The 24,546-nt window shown below is 31.6% G+C and overlaps 2 protein-coding genes across 2 annotated transcripts in view; both read left to right on the top strand.

Moving 5' to 3' along the window:
• Nucleotides 1-12,803, top strand: part of LOC129914984 (kinesin-related protein 4-like) — a 19,767-nt gene extending 6,964 nt beyond the window's left edge. The window contains exons 2-4 of the mRNA XM_055994438.1: nucleotides 7,913-7,971; nucleotides 8,036-12,697; nucleotides 12,750-12,803. Coding sequence (XP_055850413.1) covers nucleotides 7,913-7,971; nucleotides 8,036-12,697; nucleotides 12,750-12,803 — 4,775 coding nt within the window. The remainder of the gene's footprint in view (nucleotides 1-7,912; nucleotides 7,972-8,035; nucleotides 12,698-12,749) is intronic.
• Nucleotides 12,305-24,546, top strand: LOC129914109 (uncharacterized protein MAL13P1.304-like). Its single transcript, XM_055993175.1, has 3 exons — nucleotides 12,305-16,601; nucleotides 16,658-19,630; nucleotides 24,255-24,546. Exons 1-3 carry the CDS (start codon nucleotides 12,830-12,832, stop codon nucleotides 24,419-24,421), a joined length of 6,912 nt encoding a protein of 2,303 aa, XP_055849150.1. The 5' UTR covers nucleotides 12,305-12,829; the 3' UTR covers nucleotides 24,422-24,546.

The raw sequence follows: 24,546 nt of genomic DNA, 5'->3' as shown, positions 1-24,546 counted from the left end.
TTATGTCAAAAATCTAAAAAAATCTCATGACCGCAAGTTCTTATTTTCCAGGTTAAGCTAAGTTAGGTGCAGATTTAAAAAAAATAATAAGAAAATTTTAGATTCTTATATGTATACCAACATAACCCATATCATTTCAAGGTATTTTTTAACGCTGATTCCAACAAAACCCACAAACAAATCAATATGACCATCCCTGAAAAGTAATGTACCTTATTCATGTTGATCTGACACAAATATCTGAAGAGTAGTTTTTCAATTTTTTCAAATCTGCACCTTATCTTCAAACCAAGAAAATTAGGACTTGCGGACATGAGATTTTTTTAGATTTTTGAGGGTAGTTAAAGAATATCCAAACAAAGATTCAAATGAAAAAATTAGCCTATTAGCACTTATTCCTAAGATGAACAAGAATCTTCTTTAGTGCATATCCTAAAATTTGCCCCTCCATCAAAAAATACCATTATTTCGTAGGTATATATATTTTTTGTAATGGATTGTTTTGATTTTTAATAATGATGGATTCTAAAATCTTCATGCAAAATTTGGTTCATCTACCATAACTTTTAAGGGTTTTTCGGTAGTAAGTTTGCAACTGTTATAATAATATGAGTTGACAGATGAAAAACAGGTATTACTTTTTCCAGAGACGTCAGATTGTCTTGATTTTAGATTTTTTGGAATCAGCATTAAAAAATACCTTGAAATCATGTATCATATGTGTATATAATACCATAGCCTATTTTTGCTAATTTTGAAAATCTCCATTTCGCGATTTGACCTTGAAATCGCGACAAGCGGACATGAGATTTTTCTAGACTTTTGAGATATGTTATAGAATGGTAAAAGAAAGATATTGAGCAAAAAAAATTTCTACTAACATTCATTCCGAGATTTACCCCTTTTTTCTCCTTATTTTACTGTATTATACGGAAAACTAGAAAACGGTAGATGGGAAATAAAAGCTTTTATAATTTTTCGGATAAAAACATTAGTTTTTAAAACTTTTCTTCAATTATTCAATTCCAGCTTGTGTTTGTCAAGTTGAAAATCTACAACAGAAAAAGTTTTATTTTTGAATAATGAAAATGTTGAAGAGTAAAAACCCAGCTAAATTTCAAAACATTTAAGAACATGTTAAAAGTTAAATTAAAGATTAAAAAATTTCAAAATAATTTAAAATAAAATTAAAACCTTAAAAAACAGCTCTCACGATTTTGATTAAAAAAATATTATTTTTTGAAATTAACAGTTATAACTTATTGATTTTTTAAATGGTTTCAACGAAAATATACTATAAAATGATTTATGAAATCTTGATATCAAAATTAGGAAAAAATTAAGTATAATTTTTGTGAAGAGTCAGTATTTTCAAAACAATCCCAAAAATTTTGTATCTGTCCCGCGTTTCGCTCCTAGAAATATGGCCACCGTATCTATAGGGCAAGTATTGCGTTTCGTGTAGAAAAAAAAATTTGAGGTTTTAATCGAAACCAAAATTACGATGATGGAGAGGATCAAAAAAGTGGTTTTCGTCATGCCGTCCGTGTCTGTGAGTCTGGGCGTCCATCTCTACATAGAGCTAGGGCCTAAGTGGATGGAAGGATTTGCTTGAAACTTGGTACAGATGATTTTTACGTTATTCCATAGAATCGTTTTTTTTTTATTTTTCTAATATCTCGCTTAGAACATATAACTCCCATACAAAATTTTCGAGTTATTGCAATTTTCTCGAAAACGGCTCTAACGATTTTGATTAAATTTAACACACGTACTGCTGTACATAGTTCCAACAAAAATGCGTTTTTAGTTTTTCTCAAAAATACGGATATCTATTGAAAATATGGTATTTACTTTTTTTTTAAATCGCTGATGTCAGCTCTTCCCGTACATCATTAATGAGTTATTGCAATTTTTCTCAACAACGGCTCTAACGATTTTGATTTAACTTTGCAATTTTAATATTCAAAGAAATTGCAATGAAACTGCATTTTTATTTTTTTTTCAAAAAAGTCAAATAACAAAAAAAAAATTTATTTAACAAAGTTTTGCCCTAAATGTCGGCTATTCATTTGTGCATTTTATTTTTATGATAGACAGAGTCTTTCCTAGATTTTGGAAGATTTTAACTGTCAAGAGGGTTAATATCCAAATAACACGTCCAAAAATTGGAACTATTCACCTTTTGAAAACTTTAAGGCCATGATACCGTAACGGGTACAATGGTTGGCAACCCTAAGCATTTTTTCACTTTGAATTGCGAATTGCTCTCGTATTTAAGAGTAAGGAATAGCGACATTATTTATTTAACAAAACGACTCCTTCAAAAAAAAAATCAGCTATTTGGGGCATAACCATTAACAATAAATGTGCCAAAAATCAGAACTACCAGATTGAACAATTTCATTTTCGCTCGGAAATCAATACAAATTCTAAATTCATTTTTATTTCCATTCAATTTCACTTGCGTCTAGAACCCAGCTGTTTGTTATTTCGATTTTTTTTTTCAAAAACTAAACTATTGAAGAAAATGTTGAGATTTCTCCAATTTGTCTTGTGCAATCCCTTATTTTGCTCAAAATGCGCCGAATAGTTACCAAGAAGGAGAAAGTTAATGATTAAAATGTGACTTTCCTGAAAATAGTTTTGCATGTAAAAATACTCTATAATTAGAATTTGAGATTCTACATTGCTAATTCGGGAAATAGTTTTTGAAAAACAAAAATCATATTTGTTTTCTATGGGTTTTTTGACGTGATAACGTCTTATAAATCGATGAACCATGGCAGCCACCACAAAATAGTGATGCCATTTTCTAGCGTTACACTCTCGCACTTTCGCAGTCCGGCAAAAAAATTTAAATTCAAAATTAAAAATAAACTATTAGAGATACAAAAATCTCCTAAAGCTTATTTGAAAGGTAATAATCTAAAGCCTAATCCAAATGAAGGATTTTTAAAAATTCCGTCATTTAATAAGGTAAACAGGGGTAAAACGGAAAGATGAAATTTGGGCTAAAATCTAAACGCGTGGTCATAGAGAGTTGATTCTTTTTGTTATAGATAGATGAGATTAATTTAAGGATAACTACATTTAAGAAAAAATTCTAAAAAATTCTGGAACTCCGCTTTAATGTTTTGTTTGAACGTTGATCAGGTGTTGTGGGTATGACAAAATGTTGATTATGGGTAGGGGAAATTTTTTTTGACAATTCTAAAGGTGCCAGGTGAAAGATGAAGGAAAAAAAAATTAGGAGTCTCACACGGATTTTTTTCCAACACTCTGCGTTTCGAAATATGAATTTTTGAAAAATACCTACTTTTTTAGGGGTATTTTTGGGTAGTTTTTGATTATTAGATTTTTTTGGAGCGTTCAAAAAATCTCAAGTTATATAGAACATGTAAGGCTGATAAATGCGCATAAATGTGCAAAATTGGAATCGTTAAAAGAGTTTTGACTGAATACGTAGAAAAATAAGTTTTAAAAAAACTGGTTTTTTGGCCGTTTTTAACCGATTTTCATCGTTTTTTATTTTTTCTTTAATAGATAGAGGAATATTTATAGAGTAATGATAGTCCATGACTACGACTATATGTGTGCGAAATTTCAATCATTTTCGTGAACACGATTTTGAGATAACGGTAAAATAAAATTTTTGAATTCAACAGGTTATAACTTTTTACCAAGAGCAGATAGAAATTTGATTAAACATTTATGACCATCCTGATACAATTACCTTTCAATTGGTATATCACACATAACGCTAGACTAACTACAAGCTACATAATGTTAAATCAAGAAACTTGCAAAAAACATCATACCACCAGTGCACAGTGGTTCCGTAGTAGGCCATAGGCCGAAATATCGATGTCAATATAATGACGTCATTTTTCGTTATATTTGTTATAAAAAGCCTATTCTTTAAGAGTGGGTGTCCCCGAATGACGAACTCAGACTTCATGTAAATGAGTTTGTGTGTATTAGTGACCTTTCTTCGCCATACATCTCTCACGTTCAACGTCATCTCAACTCAGTTCTCTCTCGGTATCTTTATTTGCATTCTCTTTCCCTTTCTAGAGAACCAAAGTCATAAAATTAAAGTCTATTTAGGTAGAAAAAAGAAATCAGCATCAAGGAAATAGCAAAAAAAAAGGTTGCAAGCCTTGCAAGTGTATATTGCGGTTTTGCTTTGCGCAACCGAATTCACTTGTGTTTTCGTTTTCCGACTCTATGTGCAAGAGTCATGGTAGGTATATTTATGAAGAAAAAAATGGTATGATATTCAGTGTTGAATTTTTCTATCTTTCTGCGCATCTATGTACATACATCACTTGGTATTCTATATAACTTTTGCAAGTGTTCGTAGGCGCAGGAATCTGATCGACTTTTTTTTTCTTTGTTATGGTATTCGCACTGCACTTTTTATACCTTTTATTATGTTGTCTGCTTTCGATCCAAGAGTTTTTCGAGACACAATATTATATTTAGTGTTTTTTGTCAGGTCTATTAGTTTTTTTCTTAAATTTCGGTATAGGTGGTTAACACATTCAATTTTTTTTATGGTAAGGTTTGGATAAGGCTTAGCTTCAAGAAGTTTCTTGTATACATTGCTATCACCATCAGCAATAAAACTGTTAAAAACTACACCATATTTTGCGTAGCAATATTTGAAACCTTCTATTAAAATATCTGACTCCATTTTTGTTGAAGGCCCGATATGATTTTTGTTGCACATATATTATGGTCTTTAGCTGGGGAGTTTTTTGTTTCGTTGAGCCGACAAATATGACAATACTTGTTTCTGACGTTATAATATAAAACTTTCTTTTATAAAATTATACAAATGAAGTAATTGAGAAGTAGAATAGTTGTGCGCGATTTCACAGAAAAAGACAATTTCATCTATAAATTCAAATTCGAAAATTTATTGTATTATAATGCGAATAACATTACAGACCGCCTGTCTTTCCAATTTTTTTTTTTTTTCATAGAAAAAAATATATCCATACAGTTGCTCAGAAGAATACCTAACATGCAACATCATAAATTTATGAAAGAGATAAATAAACCAGTTTAAAAAAAAATAAGAATACAAAAAAAAAAAACTCGTTTATCCTATTCCATATACCTACCACGCAACACCAGATACCATATATTGCGAACGTGCGAGAGATCCATTTCCTGTATCCTATCATTTTGGCGAAAAAACAACAACACTTTGCATGCGCGATGAGCTTGCCTGGCGCCAGTCCTTTTTTATGTATATTTAGAATGCAGATACCTAAGTTCATCTTATTCTTTATACCACCAAACAACCACTCGACAGAGCGAGTGCGAGAGATCATGTAGAAACAAAATAGAAGATAATAAAGAGAGAGATACAACTAGCGCCAGCGGAATTTGTTTGAACTACAAATTCCAATACATACGCATTCCATGAATTTCTGAGGAAAAAAATGGAAAGTAGACTCTTTTTCAAAAATTAATTGTAAGAAAACTATTTTAGCAATTCTTGTTTTCTAACTTGATATTGATAGAAAAAATAATGAAAAAAAATAAAAAAAATATAACAAAAAATCTAAAAATTCTGGTTTCTTAGTACAGTTTATTGTTTTTGGGACTCCTTTAAAAGCGATTGGAGGGTTACAAAATAATATTTTCCAACAAAATATACCTTTACTCCATAGTCAATAAACTAAGCTTTTAAATAAAATAAAAATCAAAATCATACTTTGAAAAACAAAGAAATTAAATCACTTTGTTTTAAAAAAGTTAAGAAAAAATGACTTTTTAACATCAATGTTTTTTTAATTTTTAATCAATGTGTTAGTATTTGAGTTGAGTTACTTATTTCTTTTTATTTCGATGAATTTTATTAATAATTGCAGAAGTTACACATGTTCAAACATTGTAACATAAGGAAAAATAGCTTCAGTTTCGATTAATTTTTTTCTATGAAAAATACATTTTTAGTTTTTCAAAATAGTTTTACTCCGTAGTTTGATTCAACCTCAATCCAAAATAGAAATAAAAAAAATAAAAATTTTAGTCCAACTAAGAAACAAACCAATGTCATTCAGGTCGTTCTAAAACAACGAAAATTTTATCATGTTTTGTTCTCTCTTAATTACAAGTGGACAAATTTGGAAATTATGGGGATGAAGATATTTAGCCTTGTTTATTACCTAAATAATAAAATTTATTTCATTCAATTATCTTTAAAAATGTAAAAGTTATTCACCGATTTGTAAACGATAACCCGATTTTTACGTGGTCCACTCAGCCTTATGAGAAAATAACGGAACTTTTCATATCGACCATGAAAAGTTGTCGAAAAAAGTCTGATTTCAATGCTTTATTTTTGGTCCCGAATCAACTTAAACTTTTAAGTGTATTTTTCGGTTAAAATTATTTTTAAAGTTTTTTTTTTGTTATGGAACTTAAAGTTGAAGGTATGTACTTTATTTAAAGAGTTTACAATTCTATTTTATTTAAAATTTTCAATAAAAAACAGACTAGAAAAGGACAGGTTCAAATTCCATACTTTTGTTTTTCTTCTCACTTTACCGAAACTTTTAACTATGTTGTCATCAATATAAATACATGATTCATATATATAAATTTTCTCTAGCACGTGTAGTTTCTTAAACAATTGAATCTGTCTGCGAATAAGTGCGACGGGCTACGACTGACTCTTTCACACTCATTGTTTCAATTTTACCCATATTTCTCATATTTAAAACTTTTTCAAAAAAATTTTTTTTTTTAAAGTTTTTATGTTTTCCTTAAGTTTTTGCACATATTTTTATAAAAATATATGATATTAAGCAAGCTTTAAATCTGAAATGTAACATAAAAATTATGACTGAAATTGAAAAAAAAAAAACCAAATAAATAATTTTAAAAAATAACTTATCATTTGTTTGTATGTAGATTCAAGGCTTCTTTTTACATTTTGTTATTAAATATATACAAGATTTCTTTATAAAACAATTGTTTTTAAATTAATTCATTTTTTATTGCTAAAAAAATATATTCTCGCACATATTCAAGTATATTTTGTTGCTATCCTAACCATAATCCCCTATGGCCGCCCTTCTTAGAAACCGGTACCACTGTGCAGTGGAGATCTGTTGCGCCATGAACAGCCACCAGTGTGGGAAGTACCGTAATCTCAGTCTGGAAATTCCACATGGTTGACTTTAAAAAATTCTAACTTCCGTTGTAGGCATCTTTGAAATGAGATTGATACGTCATTTGAAAGGTGAAACAATAAGCTTTCACATGTTAGGGAAATAATTCATTTAATAGCATGAGAACATAAAAATAAATGTTTTTTTGCTTTTTTTGATGAAATTTCATCGAGTTTAAAAAATTCTAGCTCTTTTTGTAGATGTCTCATAGACTTGATCTATATATATATTTTTAGCTAAGACAATAATTAAAAAAAATAAGGATTTAATAGCGTGAGAAGATAAATTTACATGTTTTCTTTGTTTTTTTTTTGATGAAAATGATTGTTTTAAATAAATTATTTTAATACTTTTTGCTCATTGTAAAAATTTAAAAATGGTTTTATTATTTACAAGAAATATTTGGCTTTTTAATGGTATAATTTTTTTTTTGTGAGCTTTTAAAATAAAAAAAATTAATATAATGAGAAAAGAAAAAAGGTATTTTTTTTAGCTTTTTCTTGTAAATTATGATTGTTTGAAATAAATAAACCCTTCAAATGGCTCATTTTAAAAGCACACAACCTGTTTTCTTACGACGTTATCACGTAAAATCATCGTCCGTAAACCGGCTTTACAGACAACCTCTTTTCTCCATCAACTTTAGGGCAATCTACTTTCTATTTTAATAATGTTTTTTTTTTCGTTTTAACAACTACTCCATTATTTCATTTTTCTAGGAAACACAACAGTCATTCCTGAAGAAACAACAAATCCTGCATCAGCATCAACTACTGATGTAAATCGTGGTAAGTAAGCCAGTTGAACAGTTTTTTTCTAAAAGATATTATTTCCATAAACAGGATACTAGTACTGCACATAATATTGGCATATTATCAACCAAAATTGGCAGCAATTACAACCACCAAAATTTAACCAACACAAAAACTCACAATGAGATTGATACAAATACAAGTAGAACGAGTCAACCACCGCCCACCACAACCCAAATTTACAATACAAAACAGCAACTATTGCACCAAATAATTCCAGCTGGCTTAAGTGTGCCCTTGAATTCACCACAATTTTCATCGTCAATGACGACGTCGTCGTCGTCGTCATTGCTTGGAGCAACTCCAACCAAATCACCTCATTTGGAAGAAACTCAAGAAACTTTAACGGTCCATCGCTTTCACGATTATGGAAATGGCAATGCAAATGAAAATGAAAATCCCAATGGCAAGACCAATGATGCATCATTGCCACCGCCTTATTTTCAGGGTGATGGCCGAATTAGAAAATTCGATTCTGACACTGGTGGAGAGTCCTTGAAAATCTACGATGTATTCTATCATCAGGACACCTCCATCAATGACCAGGAATTTTCAGATAGCTTAAATGAAAGCACAATGGAAAAGGACTCACTTGAACCTGAAGAATTGGATGCTGATTCATTGGAGTCAAATGAGAATGTGATGCATCATCATATGAGTGAAATTGTTAAAAGGGATGCTAAACAGGATGATGGTAGTTTGTATGGAGATAAGAATGATGATGAGGAAAAGGAGCAGGAGGAAGATGATAATGATAATGACAATGCACAAAGTATGCAGAAGTTTATTGAAATTGAGAGAGTTCCAACTTATTTGTATGGAATTCATCCAGCACGCACACCTGTAGTTGAGAGGAGAAATAAAAGTAGGAATTGTGAAGAGGCTCAAAGTAAAGTACCTGATGATGAAAAGAAGTATTTAGAAGTGACAGTGGATAGTAAAACTCCAGATGAGAAATCAGAAGAGAATTCATTGGAATCGAAAGGTAGCACTTCGGAGGAGTCAAGTGTGACACAAATTGAAAATAATTTACAACACCAGCAGAGTGAGATAGAAAATAAAGGAAGCAAATTGAATGAAGTGTCTGATAATGATGGAAAAGTACCAACAAAAAGTCCTGAAAGTCAAGAGAAGCTGTTGAATATTGAGCAGAAGGCAAGTTCTTTAATACCAGAAGAAGCTTTGCTACGTGAAAACGAAATAAATTTAGAAAAGTCAAACGAAATGGTGAATCACAAGGTAGAAGAGAGTGGTCAAAATGCACTGGAAATGTCAAGCAGTCAAGCATTCGATGGGACAGTAACTTCCTGTGAAGATGTAAATCAGCAAAATGAGACAAATTTGTCATTAAATAATGGACCATCAAGTTCCAATTCACATATAAAAAGTAACAGTGAAACTACTAGGCTCGAAAATGAAACAATTTTGGAAGTAGGAACAAAAAGCTTTGAAGCAGAGTCAGCAAATGCCAAACAAGAGGCAAATGAATCAGAAAAAACTTTGAACAGCTGTGACAATATGAAAGAAAACGATCTAGTACCTTCAGTTAAATCAAATTCTGAAAAACTTATCGATTCTGAAAGAGAAACCTTGCCTAAGAACACTGAAGAATCAAATTTTCATCAAGAAAATCATTTAAAGCTGGTTTCTTTGGATTCCAATCAGTCTGAATGTGATGTTGAAGATTCTAAAGATGAAGTTGAGAAATTTATATGTAATGAGAGTATTTCACCGAACTCTAAATCGAGTGAAGATCAACCGAAGATACAAACTCATATTGAAAAAATTTCTACCCAATTAACTGATGATGAAAGTGCAAGAATGAAGCCTGCTAGTCAATCTGAAGCTTTGAAAAATGAGGAAGATTGTATTGAAGATCAAACGAAGATCCACACTCACACTGAAAATAATCCTATACATTTGTCTAATGATGATAGTGAAATGATGAAGACTTCGAAAAATGAGGAAGATATTGTTGAAGACCATTTGAAGATCCATACTCAGAATGAGAAGAACATTACAAATTTACCTGATGATGGCAGTGAAATTATTAAATCTGCGGGTCAATCTGCACCTTTGAAAAATGGTGAAGATATGCTTGAAGATCAACCGAAGATTCAAAATGATATAGCAAACAAATCTATACATTTGTCTGATGAAAACAGTGAAAGCATGAAGACCGCTGATGTTTTGAAAAGTGATGAAGCTATTATTGAAGATCAGTTGAAGATACAGACTCATATTGAAAACAATGCTTCACATTTATCTGATAAAGACAGCGAAACAATAAATATTGCTGGTCAATCTGAAGCTTTGAAAAATGATGAAGATATTGTATTACAAGAACAACATAAAGAAAATATCGAAAAATATGTAGAATCTTCTTCAAAAGATATAAAAACCGAGTCTATTCAAAATTCAGTATTGGAAACAAGTTTAAACTCAAAAACAATTGAAGATCAAAATAAGAATCTGCTAGATCATGATCAAGAAATTGAATCACAATTGCAAGAACTTCAAAACCTTAATGACGATCTTCATCCTGTTGAAAATGCTCATCATGTAATGTCTGCAGATACCAAAAATGACAATATTTCCCAACATAATGGTAAAAATAATATGGAGGATTCCTTTAACCAATCAAATGAGTTGAAGATCACAAATGAAACCAAAAATAATGAAGATTCTACAATTAAAATTTCTAAGAACCCACCTACAGAAATATTGAACAGTTCTAATATTGCGGAAGATGAATTATCTAAACTCAATGCTTCTGCCAATTCTAAGATTTCTGATTCAAATCAAATAGAGAAAAGTGAAGATTATTCAACTGAGAAATGTCAAAATACGCATAAAGAAGAAGAATGTAATGTAATCGAAGTTGATAAAACAGAATTAAATGATTTATCGGAGGCATCTAAAGAAACAATTGAAGAAGAAGATAATCAAATATCAAAAGAAAAAGTTATGCCAGAAGAAGATAAAAAGCATAAAGAGAAATCATTGAAATCAGATAGCCAAAGTGAAGAAGATGTTGATAAAATTTTCAAAGATAATTCAAAAGAAGGAGAACTAGAAATGAAGTTGGGTACTACTAATAATTTGGTATCTTTGAAGGAAACCAATGAAGGTGCCGATGCTAAAGTAAGTCAAAAAGCTCCAAGTATGCATTCAAATATGGAAGAAACTGAAGAACTCAAAGAAGATCAGACCACATTAAGAAAGAATTCAAATGAAGATACAAATTTTATCAAAGGCTTAAATTATAAAGAAAAAATTTCTGACGCAAATCTTGTAGAAATATCAAAAACAATCACTGAAGATCATCAAAGTGACATAAAAACAAAAGAAGATCATCATCTTTCAGTAGAAAATACTGGAAATCAAAAGAAAAATACTTTGAAAGGAGAAGATCCTGACAAAGAAAGTCATGAAAACGAAAAAGAAAATACCAAGTTATTTGATAGTGAAGATCTTCACGCTACACAGGATCAAGATAAAGCATTGAAACTGACTGGCAAAGATCAGACTTCAAATGAATGTACTTCTTTAGATTTTAATATAGAAGAAAATCGTATAAAGACCTTAAAGGAAAATGAAGCAGCAGAAAGAAGTATTTTAGAAAAAGCAAAATCGAATGAAGGCATTGCTTCAGATATTACATCAGAAAATATTGAAGACTCGTTAAATAAGAAGATTTTGACTGGTATTTTAAATGAAACTAATATGCCCATAAGCTCAGAAACTAATGAAGAAACAAATAAACAAAATGAAGATGTTCAAGAGAAAACTCTTGCTGATAAAGAAGTTTCCTCAGAAATGAAAGAAACAGAAGCAGAAAATGACAAAGAAATTGAAGAACCTAAACCAAGTTCTAATAACTCTCCAAATAATACCGACCCAGAGAAAGAAAATACTTTTCAAGGCACTTCTCCTTCAAATGACAATATCTTCAACGAACCACATTCACTGAAGAAACCTGATAATATTGATTCAATTCCATCAGCATCACCGGAAAATATTGGTTGTGATGGAAGTAGTGCTGAAACTTCAGCAGACTTTTCAAGTATTGGAAAAGATTTGGAATTCTTTGAAGACACAATTAAATATTTGAAGAATGCTACAGAACATTTAGGTGGAATGGAAGATGTCTTTGATTCAAAAAAGGTTGATTCTAGCAATGTTTCGAAAGATACAGATATATTAAATAATTCAGCAGTATTGATTCAAAGTGCTTTTAGAGGCTATCAGATTCGAAGGGAATTAAAAGAATTGGAAAAGATAAATGAATTTGAAAACGGTTCCCGAAAGAAACGTTCATTAGATCAAGAAGAAAGTAGTTCAGATTCAAATGAAGAGAAAAACGTTAAAGCAGCAATAAAGATTCAAAGTGCTTATAGAGGTCACCGAGTCAGAAAAAATCTTAAGGAAAAACCAAATAAAGAAACAACAGAAAGTATAGAAGATCTTCAATCACCATCAAGACATATACTAGCAAGCAATTCACTAAAAAGTCAGATTCCGGTGGCAGTTATTCATCCTACAAAATATTCTAATTCTTCAGAAGAAGATAAAACAGAAAAAGTTGCAGGAATAAGGAACACGACAACTTCAAGAAACTCCTTCAATTCTAATCAGAAGAATTCTAAAACTTCACCACACAAAACAACTTCTTTGAAAAGACAAAAGCCAGTAGGAAAGCGACCAAATGTTAAAAGTACTACTTCTGATGAAAAAACTGAAGATCCCTCAACATCGCAGAAAAGTTCAAAAGAAGTCAATGAACAAACATTTGTAAACAATAATCTTGATCAAACTATTAAAATGGATAAAACTCTGATACTGGGAAATAGAAAACTTATCAATAATGGAAATAAATCCAGGAATCCCAAAACTAAGACATTTTCAGTAAGTGAAGATATGCTTCAACATGCCAGGGGATCGAATAACGTAAGGACTCAATTTGAAAGAAAAGGCAAATCCCTATCGACGAATGGGAAAGTTCAAAGTCAGGAAACTTTCGATTTAGAAAAAATTAAAGAAGAACTATTGTCAAACACGGTTAAAACTCCTCCGCAATCTGGAAGCAAAAAGAAGAAGGTCTTGAGAATTAAAAGCGGAAAACAAAAAAGTCCTAAAAAGCAAAATAAGGGAACTAAAATTCCTCAGAAATCACCAAGTAAAATAATAGAAAAAGAACCTGGAAAGCAAGCTGAGATACAAAGTGAGGAAACCACTAAAGAGAATTCAGAAAAAAATGAAACTGATCTTTCTAAAACATTTATTAAAGAATCGGTCTCTGACACAAAAGAGGCTGACAGCAATATACCAAAAAGAACACTGAATAAAACTTATACCGTGAGATCATCTTTGAACGAGGTTGAAAACTTGAGTCCGCAGTTAGAAACTTTGAACGAGAGAGCAGAAAATGGTTCGGAAGACCTTTTTGATAGTTTAAAAAAAGACGTAGACAAGCTTAAAAGCGATGTCCAAGAAAAATCAGCAGTAACTATTCAAAAAACTTTCCGCGGCTTCAAAACAAGGAAAGACTTGAAAAATAAAGGTTCCAAGGTGGTCACAGAAATCCTCCCCACTGTCACTGAAACAGTTTTGAAAAACAACGAAGAAAGTTCTTCGGAAGAAAAAGAGGCTATGGGAACAGTTAGAGAAACTGAAGAAGAAAGTTCTTTGGCTGTTACAGAGAATCTTAAAAAAGCAGCTACAAACATTCAAAAGACTTATCGGGGCTATAAGACTAGGAAGAACTATAAAACTATTAAGGAAGAAAAAATTAAACTCAAAATTTATAACTTGGATGTGGAAGCTGAAAAAGTTCCTAGTAAACCGAATTTAAAATCTTCTGAAGATTGTCCCGAACAACCTTTAAACCAAATCGAGGAAGAATCGGCTATTAAGGAAGGAAAGAAGACGCTTAAAGGTGACAAAGTTGAAGAAATTGAAGAAAAGAGTTCTTCGATTCTTGGAAAACAGGATGACCTGGCCCTTGACAAAGCAGCAACAAACATTCAAAAGACCTACCGGGGCTATAAATCAAGGAAGAACTATCAAGCTTTTAAAGAACAAAGAAATAAACTCAAATCCAACAACTTTGAAGCCGAAAAAAATTCTAAGGGACCGAAGTTACCAATTTCTCTCGAAGATAATTCAGAATCTTCAAATCAATGTAAAGAAGAATCTGCTACTAAGGAAGAAAGCAAAAAGCTTAAAGAGGACAGTATTCAAGAAAAAGAGGAAGACAATTCTGATCTAGCTCTTAACAAAGCAGCAACAAATATTCAAAAGACTTATCGGGGCTATAAGACAAGGAAGGACTACCGAGCTATTAAGGAAGAAAAGAGTAAACTCAAAACTGACGATGTTAATGTTGAACCTGGAAAAGTTACCAAAGCACGGGAATTACAAACTGCCTTTGATGATAATCCGGAAAAATCTTCAGGCGGAAACCTAGAAAAATCGAATGAAAGCAAACCGGATTTAGAAAAACCTTCTGAAGAAAATTCAGAAGAATCTTCGATACAAAGTTTAGAAAAATCAGCTTTAACAATTCAAAAGACCTTCCGAGGTTATCAAACTAGAAAAGAACTTAAATCTAGGACAGTAAGTCAAACTGCTATCAAAGAAAATAATGAAAAAAATGAAGCTGATGATGAAAAACCTAAACCCAGTGAAGAGGGCTCCAGTATATTTGAAAACTTACAAAAAAGTGTTGAGGGTTATAAGAGTTCAGTTCTTGATAAATCTGCAACAACAATTCAAAAACATTTCAGAGGTTATAGAACTAGGAATGATTTGAATAAAAAAGGTGTCAGAAGTGGGATATCAAATAACACTGAAGATAATAATTTACTAGACGGAAACTCACAAGTTAATGAAGAGGAAGAGAAAATAATTGACAAATCAACTGATCTTGAAAGCAATGTTCAAAGTGAAGCACCCATAGAAAAAGGAACCAAAGAATCTGCTTTTAAGACAGAAATGGGAGGCAGTGAAGATAAGGCCTCATCTGATCTTAACAAGTCTGCTACGACAATTCAGAAGAATTTCAGAGGCTACCAAACCAGAAAACAGCTCAAGACGGAGAAAGCAGATAAGCATAAAGTAATAAGTAGTGGAGAAATAACAGAAGACAATGGTATCAAAAAGAAGATAGGTGAAGAGAAAACTAGTCCCAATCAAAAGAGGGGTGCTTTTGACAGCTTCGACGTAGAAGAATTTCATAATGAAGCTCTGGAGAAATCAGCAGTAACAATACAGAAGACATTTAGAGGATATAAAACACGAAAAGATCTTCAAAGCAACACAAAAGAAGATCAAACTCAGGTAAAGGTCTCAAATGAAGATCAAGATCAGACCAATTCTAGCAACTCAAATAAAAAACAAAATATTGAAGAAATTTCTGTTGAACAAAATGTTGAAAAATTAGCAGAAACTACAGTGGAGGCTGAAGATCATATATCTTCTACCGAAGAATCTTCTCAAAATATCGATTCATCTGAAAATCTTCTTCAAAAATCAAATTCTGACCGAAAATCGCAACAAGAATCATCGAAATCATTATCAGCAGAAGCAATTCTTGAAAATGCAGCATCAACAATACAAAAATCCTATCGCGACTATCAAATGAAAAAGAATAATCTCTCAACAAAAAGTTATTCAAATGGAATTCGTGCTGCATATGAAGCAACAACAACTCATAAAGAAGGTCTTGAACATTCAGATGAATCAAGTACTTTCATTGGACCAGATACATCATTTGACTTATCCGATGTTGATAGTGTTGAAACAAAAAGTGAAAAAACACTTGAATATGATAAAATAAATACTTCAGAATCTCATACTCCAGTAAATAATGAAGAAGATGGTCAAATATCAACATTTGCAATGAATATTCAATATGAAGATAAACAAATAGATAATGAAGATTCACCAAAACTTCGTCTTAAAAGGCACATTATTGAACCTACAGCTCCACCTTTAGATGAAATTGTCACAACTGAAGATTCAGTAGATGTTTCTAGTCCAAAATTAAAATGGTTTGTTGGTGAAGATCCAATAATCCCATCTGATAGTAGTTCTTCTTCTCCTGTAAATCCTTTAATTTCTTCTTCTGCTTCTTCTTCTAGTAAATTAAATAATAACAATTTGAGTAGCATTGATGCATGTCGTGAAATAAATTTAAATTCTAATCAACAACTAGCGCCATCTATTAATGATTCAACTGTAGTTAGTACTAGTAGTTTGTTGTTGCATACTAATAAAAATACTGAGATAATAAATAAAAATACTTTAAATAAAAATTCTCGGATAGTTTCAGCAAATAATATTGAAGAAGAAGAAATTATAAATGAAGATAATAATTTGGAGAAAATTGTTCAAAATGAAGATATAGCGAAGAAATCTGATGAAAATGATGAAGAAGATGGAGCTAGTTCAAGCGTTCAGGAGGATGAAACCGAGAAGAAGAAGGAAGACCATAAAGAAGTCACCAAGGAAGGTTCAACGGAATTGTGTAAGAACTGTGCTGAGGGTATTCATCAAGGTGGTGTATGTTCGGAAGACTTAATCAAAAGTTCAAGTAAGTTTCATTTTCGTTCTTTATGCAAACAAAATAAATAAAGTTAAAAATTTTAGGGAATGAAGGCCAAAAATTTGACCCATCAGATCCAATGAAACATTTTGTTCTAATGGAAGAACTAAACCAGACAAACAAGTCCCATTCTGAAGAATCTTCAGTCATTTTATCTCAAAAAGAAGAAGAAGAAAAACTTTCCTCTGAATCTAAAGTCGACTCTTCAAACGTTAAACCAACTCCAAGTGATCTTATTCGGAAGAATTCACAAAATGAAGATGTAACTGAAGAATTGAAATCTTCAATTGACTGTCCTGTTATATCTCTGATACCACCATCATCAGAAGATGATATTTCTGAACGGGAGTCAAGTAATGAAGCTGAGAAAAAAGATGAAGAAGTCAAGCAAGAGAAGACTAAAAATAATCAAAATGAAGATAACGTCGAAATGGGTGAGGAAAATAAAGATAGACACGAACCAACAAATGAAGAATCACAGTCAAAGACTCAAGTTAAAAAAGAAGATATCGCGACGATTGTGGATTCAAAAGAAAACAAGGAAGACACATCTTTAGGAGAAAAACGTGTTCAAGAAGTTGAAGCAGACAAAGAAGTTACAGAATCTTTGAATGTTTCAAAAACTGATGAAAATGTAAATGAAGCATCACTATCTAAACAAAAGGGTTCTGATGATTTGAAACATGAAGATCCTGTAGAAGATGCTTTTAAAACACGACCAGGAGAAGAATTTGCAATAAAAGAACATGGCTTTGAAGATGATTTTAGTGATAGTAAGGATATTGAAGATCCTTCTGAAGACAATACAATTTCTACTGTATGGGAAAACAAAAGTCAGCTAATGGAAGAAGATACACTTGTAAAGAGTGAAGAAATGGATAAAAATGAAGACACAAATGAATCTACTATTATTCAAAAGGAAAAAACGTTTGATGATAAAGAAAAAGATTTAGAGGAAAACCCAAATAAATTAAAAGATTTTCAAAATTCTGTAACAAAAGAAGATAAAGATTCTGATAAATCAGGTGAGAAACATGAAATTTCTACTGATCTTCAAGAAAAGAGTATTGAAGACAAAACTCAAATTATGGAGAAGAAAGAGGACATTAAAGGATCTAAAGAAAATGAAGAAAAGTGTTTAACAATGATTGATAAAATGAACAATGAAGATGTTGATGACACAACTGAAGCATCAAAAGCAAAAGCCATTATTGAAGACAAGAAAGATTCTGATAAAAAGGGACATGGTCAACTTTCTGAAGACTTGGAAATCGCAGCAAAACTGATTGAAAGTAGTCTTTCAGATCCTCAAGCTAAACTCCTTGAAAAACAAAGCAACATTTCTAGTGAAGATCAATCGAATAAAAACCAAATGAAGAGTGAAGATCAAACGGAATCTTCTAAAATTAATGAAGATGAGAAACAACCAGACTCACAAGTCGAAGCTAAACTAGAAAAACTAATCGAAGACAACCTAAAACCAACTGAAGACACAACAAACACAGTTGACCCAAAAGATCTCCCAACTGAAAACTCTTCACACGAGGTTGTCGAAGAGCCATGTATTAAAAAAATTGCTCCCCCAACACCATATACAGGCAGTTCAGATCCAGACGAATCCGAACTTGAATCAACTACAACAAAAGCAGAATCTACTACAACAACGCCTGGTTATGATGAAACCTCAGAGACTGATGCCTTAGATATGCCTACTTCCAAGCCAGATGCTTTGGAAGCTATGACTGAAAAGCTGCGAGAACCTGAAGAAATGGTAGCCCGTATGCATCAAAGACGTGCATCAGAACATCAAATTTCCATGGAGAGTGTAACCGATCAGCAGGGGGCGGCAGTTTTTGAAGAACCAATTTGTGAGCCTATCAAACCTATGCAGAAAATTCAGAAATCAAGTTCAACTGATGTTGAAGATGATTTTGTTTTACAGAAGCTTCAACGAGGCGATACAACTCGTGAGAGTAGTGCTCAAAGTGAGTCTGTAGTTTTTGGAGATACTACTTCACAACAGGCTACTGAATCTGAAGATACTTTCAATGAAAATATGGATCTTCATTCTCTTCATCGAATGAATACAATGTCGGGAAATCGAAGTACTTTTAAACCTGCAAGTCATCTGTCTAAGTCAGTGACTATCGATGATACAGTGAAGTATATTGATCCGGTGAAGTCAACAACTGAAGAGAGCGGAAGTAGTTTCTGTATGGACGATGCCTTGTCTGAAGATGTCCGTAAGAAAATGATGGCCTATTCTGTTTCTGAAGCTGATTCAGATTATTATGACGTTGGAGACCAAACTAATCATCCCCACGATGATTTCAACATTAGCACAGCTTTGGACACTTTCCCATCGACTGACACTGATACAACAATTGTCTCTGCAGCAGCAACGAAGATCCAAGCTGGTGCCAGGGGCTTTTTGACACGACGTCGAATTCGTCGTGCAAGTATGGGCACGAAGACGTCCTTGACCGAAGAAGAAAAGAATCTGTCATTTGGATCTCTCGATCAGTTGGCAGAGGAAGAAGTTGGAAGGCGCCAATTTAATCGTCAAACTGGCGTTAATTCCTTGCCCTCGGCCTTGGAGCATTCTGATGAAACATTGTCACCACTCGGTGAAGATATTCAAACACCAACAAAGCATTCCCCAAATAAAACTGAAGCAGAAAGAACCAATAAAATTGCCACATCATCATCTAATGACGTCAATAATGAACTAGATAAGCCAGAAGATGATGATGATTCATTCCAAATCGCAAATTTAGATTCAACTGTAGCGCGACGTTTAACTTTGCAACGTGGCGATGCTCTGCGAAATGATTCTACACCGGACGATGAAAACGGCGGTGGCGGTAATGGCAAACAGGTGGATTTAGCCAAAAATACTGTCGCCTCAGCTCCAACAGGCGGAAAGATGTATGCTCATGAGAGAACTATGGTTGAATCAACAACAACTACGACAACAACTAGAACAACAACAGAACGGAGGAATTATTCTGACGCAGGTAAGTTTTTTTTTAGTTTAGTTTAATTTGTTTGTTTTTAATCAAAAGAATTTAAATGAATGAATCTCTCTCAGTTCTTGGCAATCAAATTTTAAATTAAAGCTAGAGGCAAACTTGAAGACGTTATTATATTTTTGAATGACGTAGGAAGACCAATAGTATTCGACTAATGAATGAAACATACTTTTCACTGCTAATTGGTAACCGAAATGTTAGGGGTTGTTGTAATTGATAAGAAAATAAAAAGAAGATCTAGCTGGCAAATGGTCAAAACTTGATGAGTGAGCAATGATTTGGTTCAGGTAGAGAACCCAAATACCTCATCAAATACTAGCACATTATGCAATTTAATTACATTTTAGCTATTATTTTTGTCTATGAAGATTTTTGCATTCGTTTTTTTAGCGGGACAATCGAAGATGATTTTTGCAGTTTGGAAATTTAAGTTTTAGGACTCAGCTAATAGTGGTGGGGTCAATTCCCGATCTGTGAAACTGTGAAGTGATAAAAAATTTATCATTTCAGTTGTCAAATGAAAAATTTTTGAAGTTTGTTTTTATTTTTTTAATACATTTTTGAAGTTTGTTTTAATTTTTTTATAAATCTAGAATCGAATCTAGTCGTGATAAAACTTATCACTTCACAGTTTCATAGATCGAGAACTGACCCCCTGTTCCCTATTCAGTGATCAAAGTTCATAATTAGTTATTATTGGGTTAGGGTAGAAATTCTGTATGTGCCAAAATTCGGATTCCAAAATCTTGTATTTTAAAATTCCGTAAATTCAAAATTATGTTTTTTTTTTTTTAATTCTGCAAATTCAAAATTCTGTATACTAAAATTCTGTAAATACAAAATTCTGCATTTCAAAATTCTGTAAATGATAAAAGAAAAATTGTTTTGATAATGAAAAAAAGTGACGAAAGAGTAGAGAAACAACAGAGTAGTTGGGAGTAAAGTGCTGTGCAAAATTTGAATTTAAGTCCATTTAGAGTTTTCGGAATGACCTCAAATTTTCTGGGTTGCTCCGCAGACATATTTTCTATTCATATTCAAAATTCATTTTCGAAAAAAGTGGAGTTACGAGGTTTCCTTATAAGACCTACGATATAGCAAATTTTATGTATTAAAAGAATTCGATGTGTTTTTAAAAAAAATATTGGGTTCCGTTATTTTTGTAGTAGATCTCCTAGACGAGCTCCAAAAAAAGGTGTCTGGCGGTGAGCAAGATATCTCTGATCCAAATCACTTAAAATTAAAAAATCTAAAAGATTCATTTTTAGGATAATGAACGAAGAATTATGCAAAATTTTGATTTTTGACAAAATGACGGCTTTCCAAAGAAAACAAAATCGGGTTTTTCACGAAAATGTAGGTACACTTTAAAGTGCCTTAAAAAATCGAATTATTGTCAAAAACCTTATTCCTTCGTTCATTATCTGACAAAAGTATCTAAAAAACTTGTAAAAGAATTTCAAGCTGATCACTCCAGCCTTTTCGGAGAAATTTTGCTCACCGACTTTGAAAACAAAAATTTTGGGAACCTTTTTCGTATTTTCTCGGAAACTAATTGCTGTATCAATGTGAAATTTTCGGACAGCAAAAAAATATTGGATTTTTTTTTTCAAAATTACAACTACAATAGTCGGAAAAGGTATTTTGACAAAATGAGCATTTTTCTAACTGATGCGAATTATCTGTAATGGTTAAATATAAAATAAGGAAGTTGACGGTTATTTAATAAGTACACTGAACCAAATCCTTACGTAAATACAACGAAAAAAATCGTTGAGCCAACGAAAATTTAATTAATTTTCAGCCGATGAAAAATTTAATTGGCTCAATGAAATGGATTTTATACGTTAATGAAGAACTTCATCAATCAACGAAAACTATAGTATTTTAATGAAATTTTTCATAAAAATTTTTGATCGAGAATTAATGAATTTTTACATCACTTTACGAAAGTTTTTCATCGATTAACGTATTTAATTAACCGCGGTGATATTTTTCGTTAGTCAATGTATTTTTTGATTAATTTATGAAAGAACTTTCGTTAGCTAACGAATTTTTTCGTAAATTTCCCGAAAAATATTCGTTAGCTAACGAAACTTTTCGTTGTAATAATAATTTTTTTTAGTAGATTATAGTATATACTTATTGGACTTGTTAAATTATTAATTTAATGCAGTCCAAACAAAAAATTGGCGTTTCGACCCGGTGGAGCTCACTTGGACTCATCAGTTGACTTATCCGCGAGACACCTTGTCAATACGCAAATATTTTTTATATTCAGCTCAACTTACATAGATTTTTAAACAAAAACCTAATGTGAACTATATCCAGCAAGATTAAATTTTTAATCCATAAAACAGAAATGCACCCAAGTCTAGGTTTTTTTTTTTTTTGTAAGGCAACGATTTTTTTTCGTTAACTGATGTATTTTTTCATAAGCCAATGTAATAGTATATGAAGAATTTTCATAAGCTTATGAAGATTTTCGTTAGTTAATGTTGAATTTCATAAGTTAATGAATTTTTTCGTTACTTAATTAAAACTTTGATAAAGTAAGGAAAAAATTCTTATTTTTATTCTTTAAAATGAGTATGAAATTTTTCGTTAATTGATGAATCTTTTCATTGAATTGGATTTTTTGGCACTAAAAAGGGAGAAAAAGTGTATGAAACGTTTTCATTAATTGATGAAGGTTTTCATATTACGAAAAATTACATATTTTCGTTGAGCCAACGAAAGTTTCGTTGGGCCAACGAAATGTAGTGTATGAAACGATTTTCGTAATTTTACGAAATTTATTATTTCAGTGTATATTATGGTGAATCTCATGATGGTCAATGTCAGTAATATAGTTGGTATTATGCTTCGAGGCTGCATTTTTTTTATAAAAAGTGCTAATTTCTGAGGGAAAAAAGTATTTTGACAATCATTCTTTTTCAACATTGTTAAAGTAAGGTAATGCATTTTACGTGTTTCAAGCACGTATAAAAATAACAGACTTATTAAGGCTCCGATTTGTAAAAAATTGGGCATAACGGTGGAACTTAACATTGAAATTAGTACATCTTCTGTTGCAAGTCATTATTTCGGCGTGCCTGTTAAAAAAATCTGTGAAGAACTGAATTTATCGCGGGAAACTATAAATTACCAAATATGAAAACACAAAAATATGGTTATATTTTGCAAAATTTACCACAAATGGACAAAAAATGAAAAAATGCACTAAAAAAAATAGACGCATTTTGAAGAATTCACTTTAAATCGCGGATTGACTCCAAAAAGTCTGGTTTTGGAAATGCAATTCTTTCAAAATGTCTTTACTGGACATCAAACCGGAAGTCCACTTCTAAAACTATAAGTTGAAATAAAAAATGAGCGGAGCTACAAAATAAACTTTCGTTTGTATTCCGGATGAAAACGAAAGTTTATTTCAATTATTCAATCCTTAAATTGTAGAAAATGTCATTTTCTTAATTTGTAAGAAGTTACCAAACACTATAATCACTTTCTCCAATTAGGTCCACGATTGTGCACAGTGCAAGTGCATTTTCAATGTAAGCTTCTATTTATGCATTTTCTTTGGTGCCTAAGGGTAGTTCGTAGCTACCCAAATAATGTCAAAGTTTAATATTGCTTTACTCAAATTAGTGTTGTTCATGATTTTTCATCATTTTTATCTAATTTAAGAGCTTGTTTCTATTCAAGTGACGCAAAAACCAACACTGTTTTTTTGTGAAGTAATTCGAAAAAACGCAACTAGTAGCCATACGGTTTTTCGTTTTTACAACATTGTTTGTTAAAATTTCCTCTTTGAAAATGCAAAACCAAAAATCTACTAAGTTACCTAACCAAAGCGCCAATCGTTTTTTTTTCTAAAGAAAAATTGTTGTTTCTATTCAAGTGACGCGCAGTGTATGTATGGCAAACAATATTTATTGTCATCTTTCCAGGGTCCCCTGCTATCTGCAACATGCTATTTCCTCACTCAATAAGGAAAAGTCATGATGTTCTTGAGCTTCAAAAAATCTGAATTGAACGCAAGTTTAAAAATCGTTATGCAGAGAGAGTTATTTATACTATAGTTTCGAACTTGGTTTGTAAACAAATTCTTAAAGTCTTAAAGTCTAAAGTTATTCCTGTAAATATTTCTTTAAAATTTAAATTTTCGATTAAAAATATGAAGATACCTTCCCAATTAATTTTGCTTCTGTAATGATCGAGAGAAGCATCTTGTCATGATTATTTTACCCGTGTAAGATTCCTGTAATAACTCTACTCTACACTGTCAAAACAAAAATTTGCAGAATCCTTACCCTACAAAGACAAATTTCGCTCTTATAAAGTCCACCAAAACTAAGTGCAACAGTTGTTAGCATTAGTAAAAATTTATAGAAGCAAAATTGATTTATCTTTCTACCCTTAAATGCACTCAGAATGTAAACAAAAAAATTAAATACTTACAAAATTATAAATAATTAAATCCAAAAGAAACTCACCTCAAAACAAATTAATTAATAAATAAAATTAAAATTAATTGCCCGATTTATAAAGACAACAATAAAAGTAAAAATTTAATTTATTTATTATTGTTTTCTAAAATTCTTTTCAGCCGTATCAAGCAAAAAGGAAAAAATCAAATGGTTTGCATTGCGCCAAAATTCAATGCCCGTCCAAATTGACTCTGAAGTATTTCGCGTTTTGCCCAAGCACATGCGGAAGCGGATCAAGAGTGCCGAAGGTGAGAAGCCAAAACGCATTCGTCTTCCCCGAGACTAATAGGCGCGACTTTACATTGAGATTTATCGTACCATAAAATTTATATTTTGTAAACGTCCAAAAAAAAAACAAAAAAAAAAGATACAAAAACAAAACAAATAAACAAAGAAGTATTTTCTAAATAA

Source organism: Episyrphus balteatus, chromosome 3 (assembly GCF_945859705.1).
Source record: "Episyrphus balteatus chromosome 3, idEpiBalt1.1, whole genome shotgun sequence".
NCBI classification, from domain to species: domain Eukaryota; kingdom Metazoa; phylum Arthropoda; class Insecta; order Diptera; family Syrphidae; genus Episyrphus; species Episyrphus balteatus.
Note: the sequence above shows the minus strand (reverse complement) of the source record. Positions and strands in the feature narration are given on the sequence as shown.

Bases quoted from the DNA above. Each gene is read 5' to 3' on its own strand.
- LOC129914109 (XM_055993175.1), top strand. From the start codon at position 12,830: ATGGATAAAACTCTGATACTGGGAAATAGAAAACTTATCAATAATGGA. The intron at 16,602-16,657 runs GTAAGTTTCATT...TAAAAATTTTAG, and splicing joins AGACTTAATCAAAAGTTCAA to GGAATGAAGGCCAAAAATTT. The intron at 19,631-24,254 runs GTAAGTTTTTTT...AATTCTTTTCAG, and splicing joins GAGGAATTATTCTGACGCAG to CCGTATCAAGCAAAAAGGAA.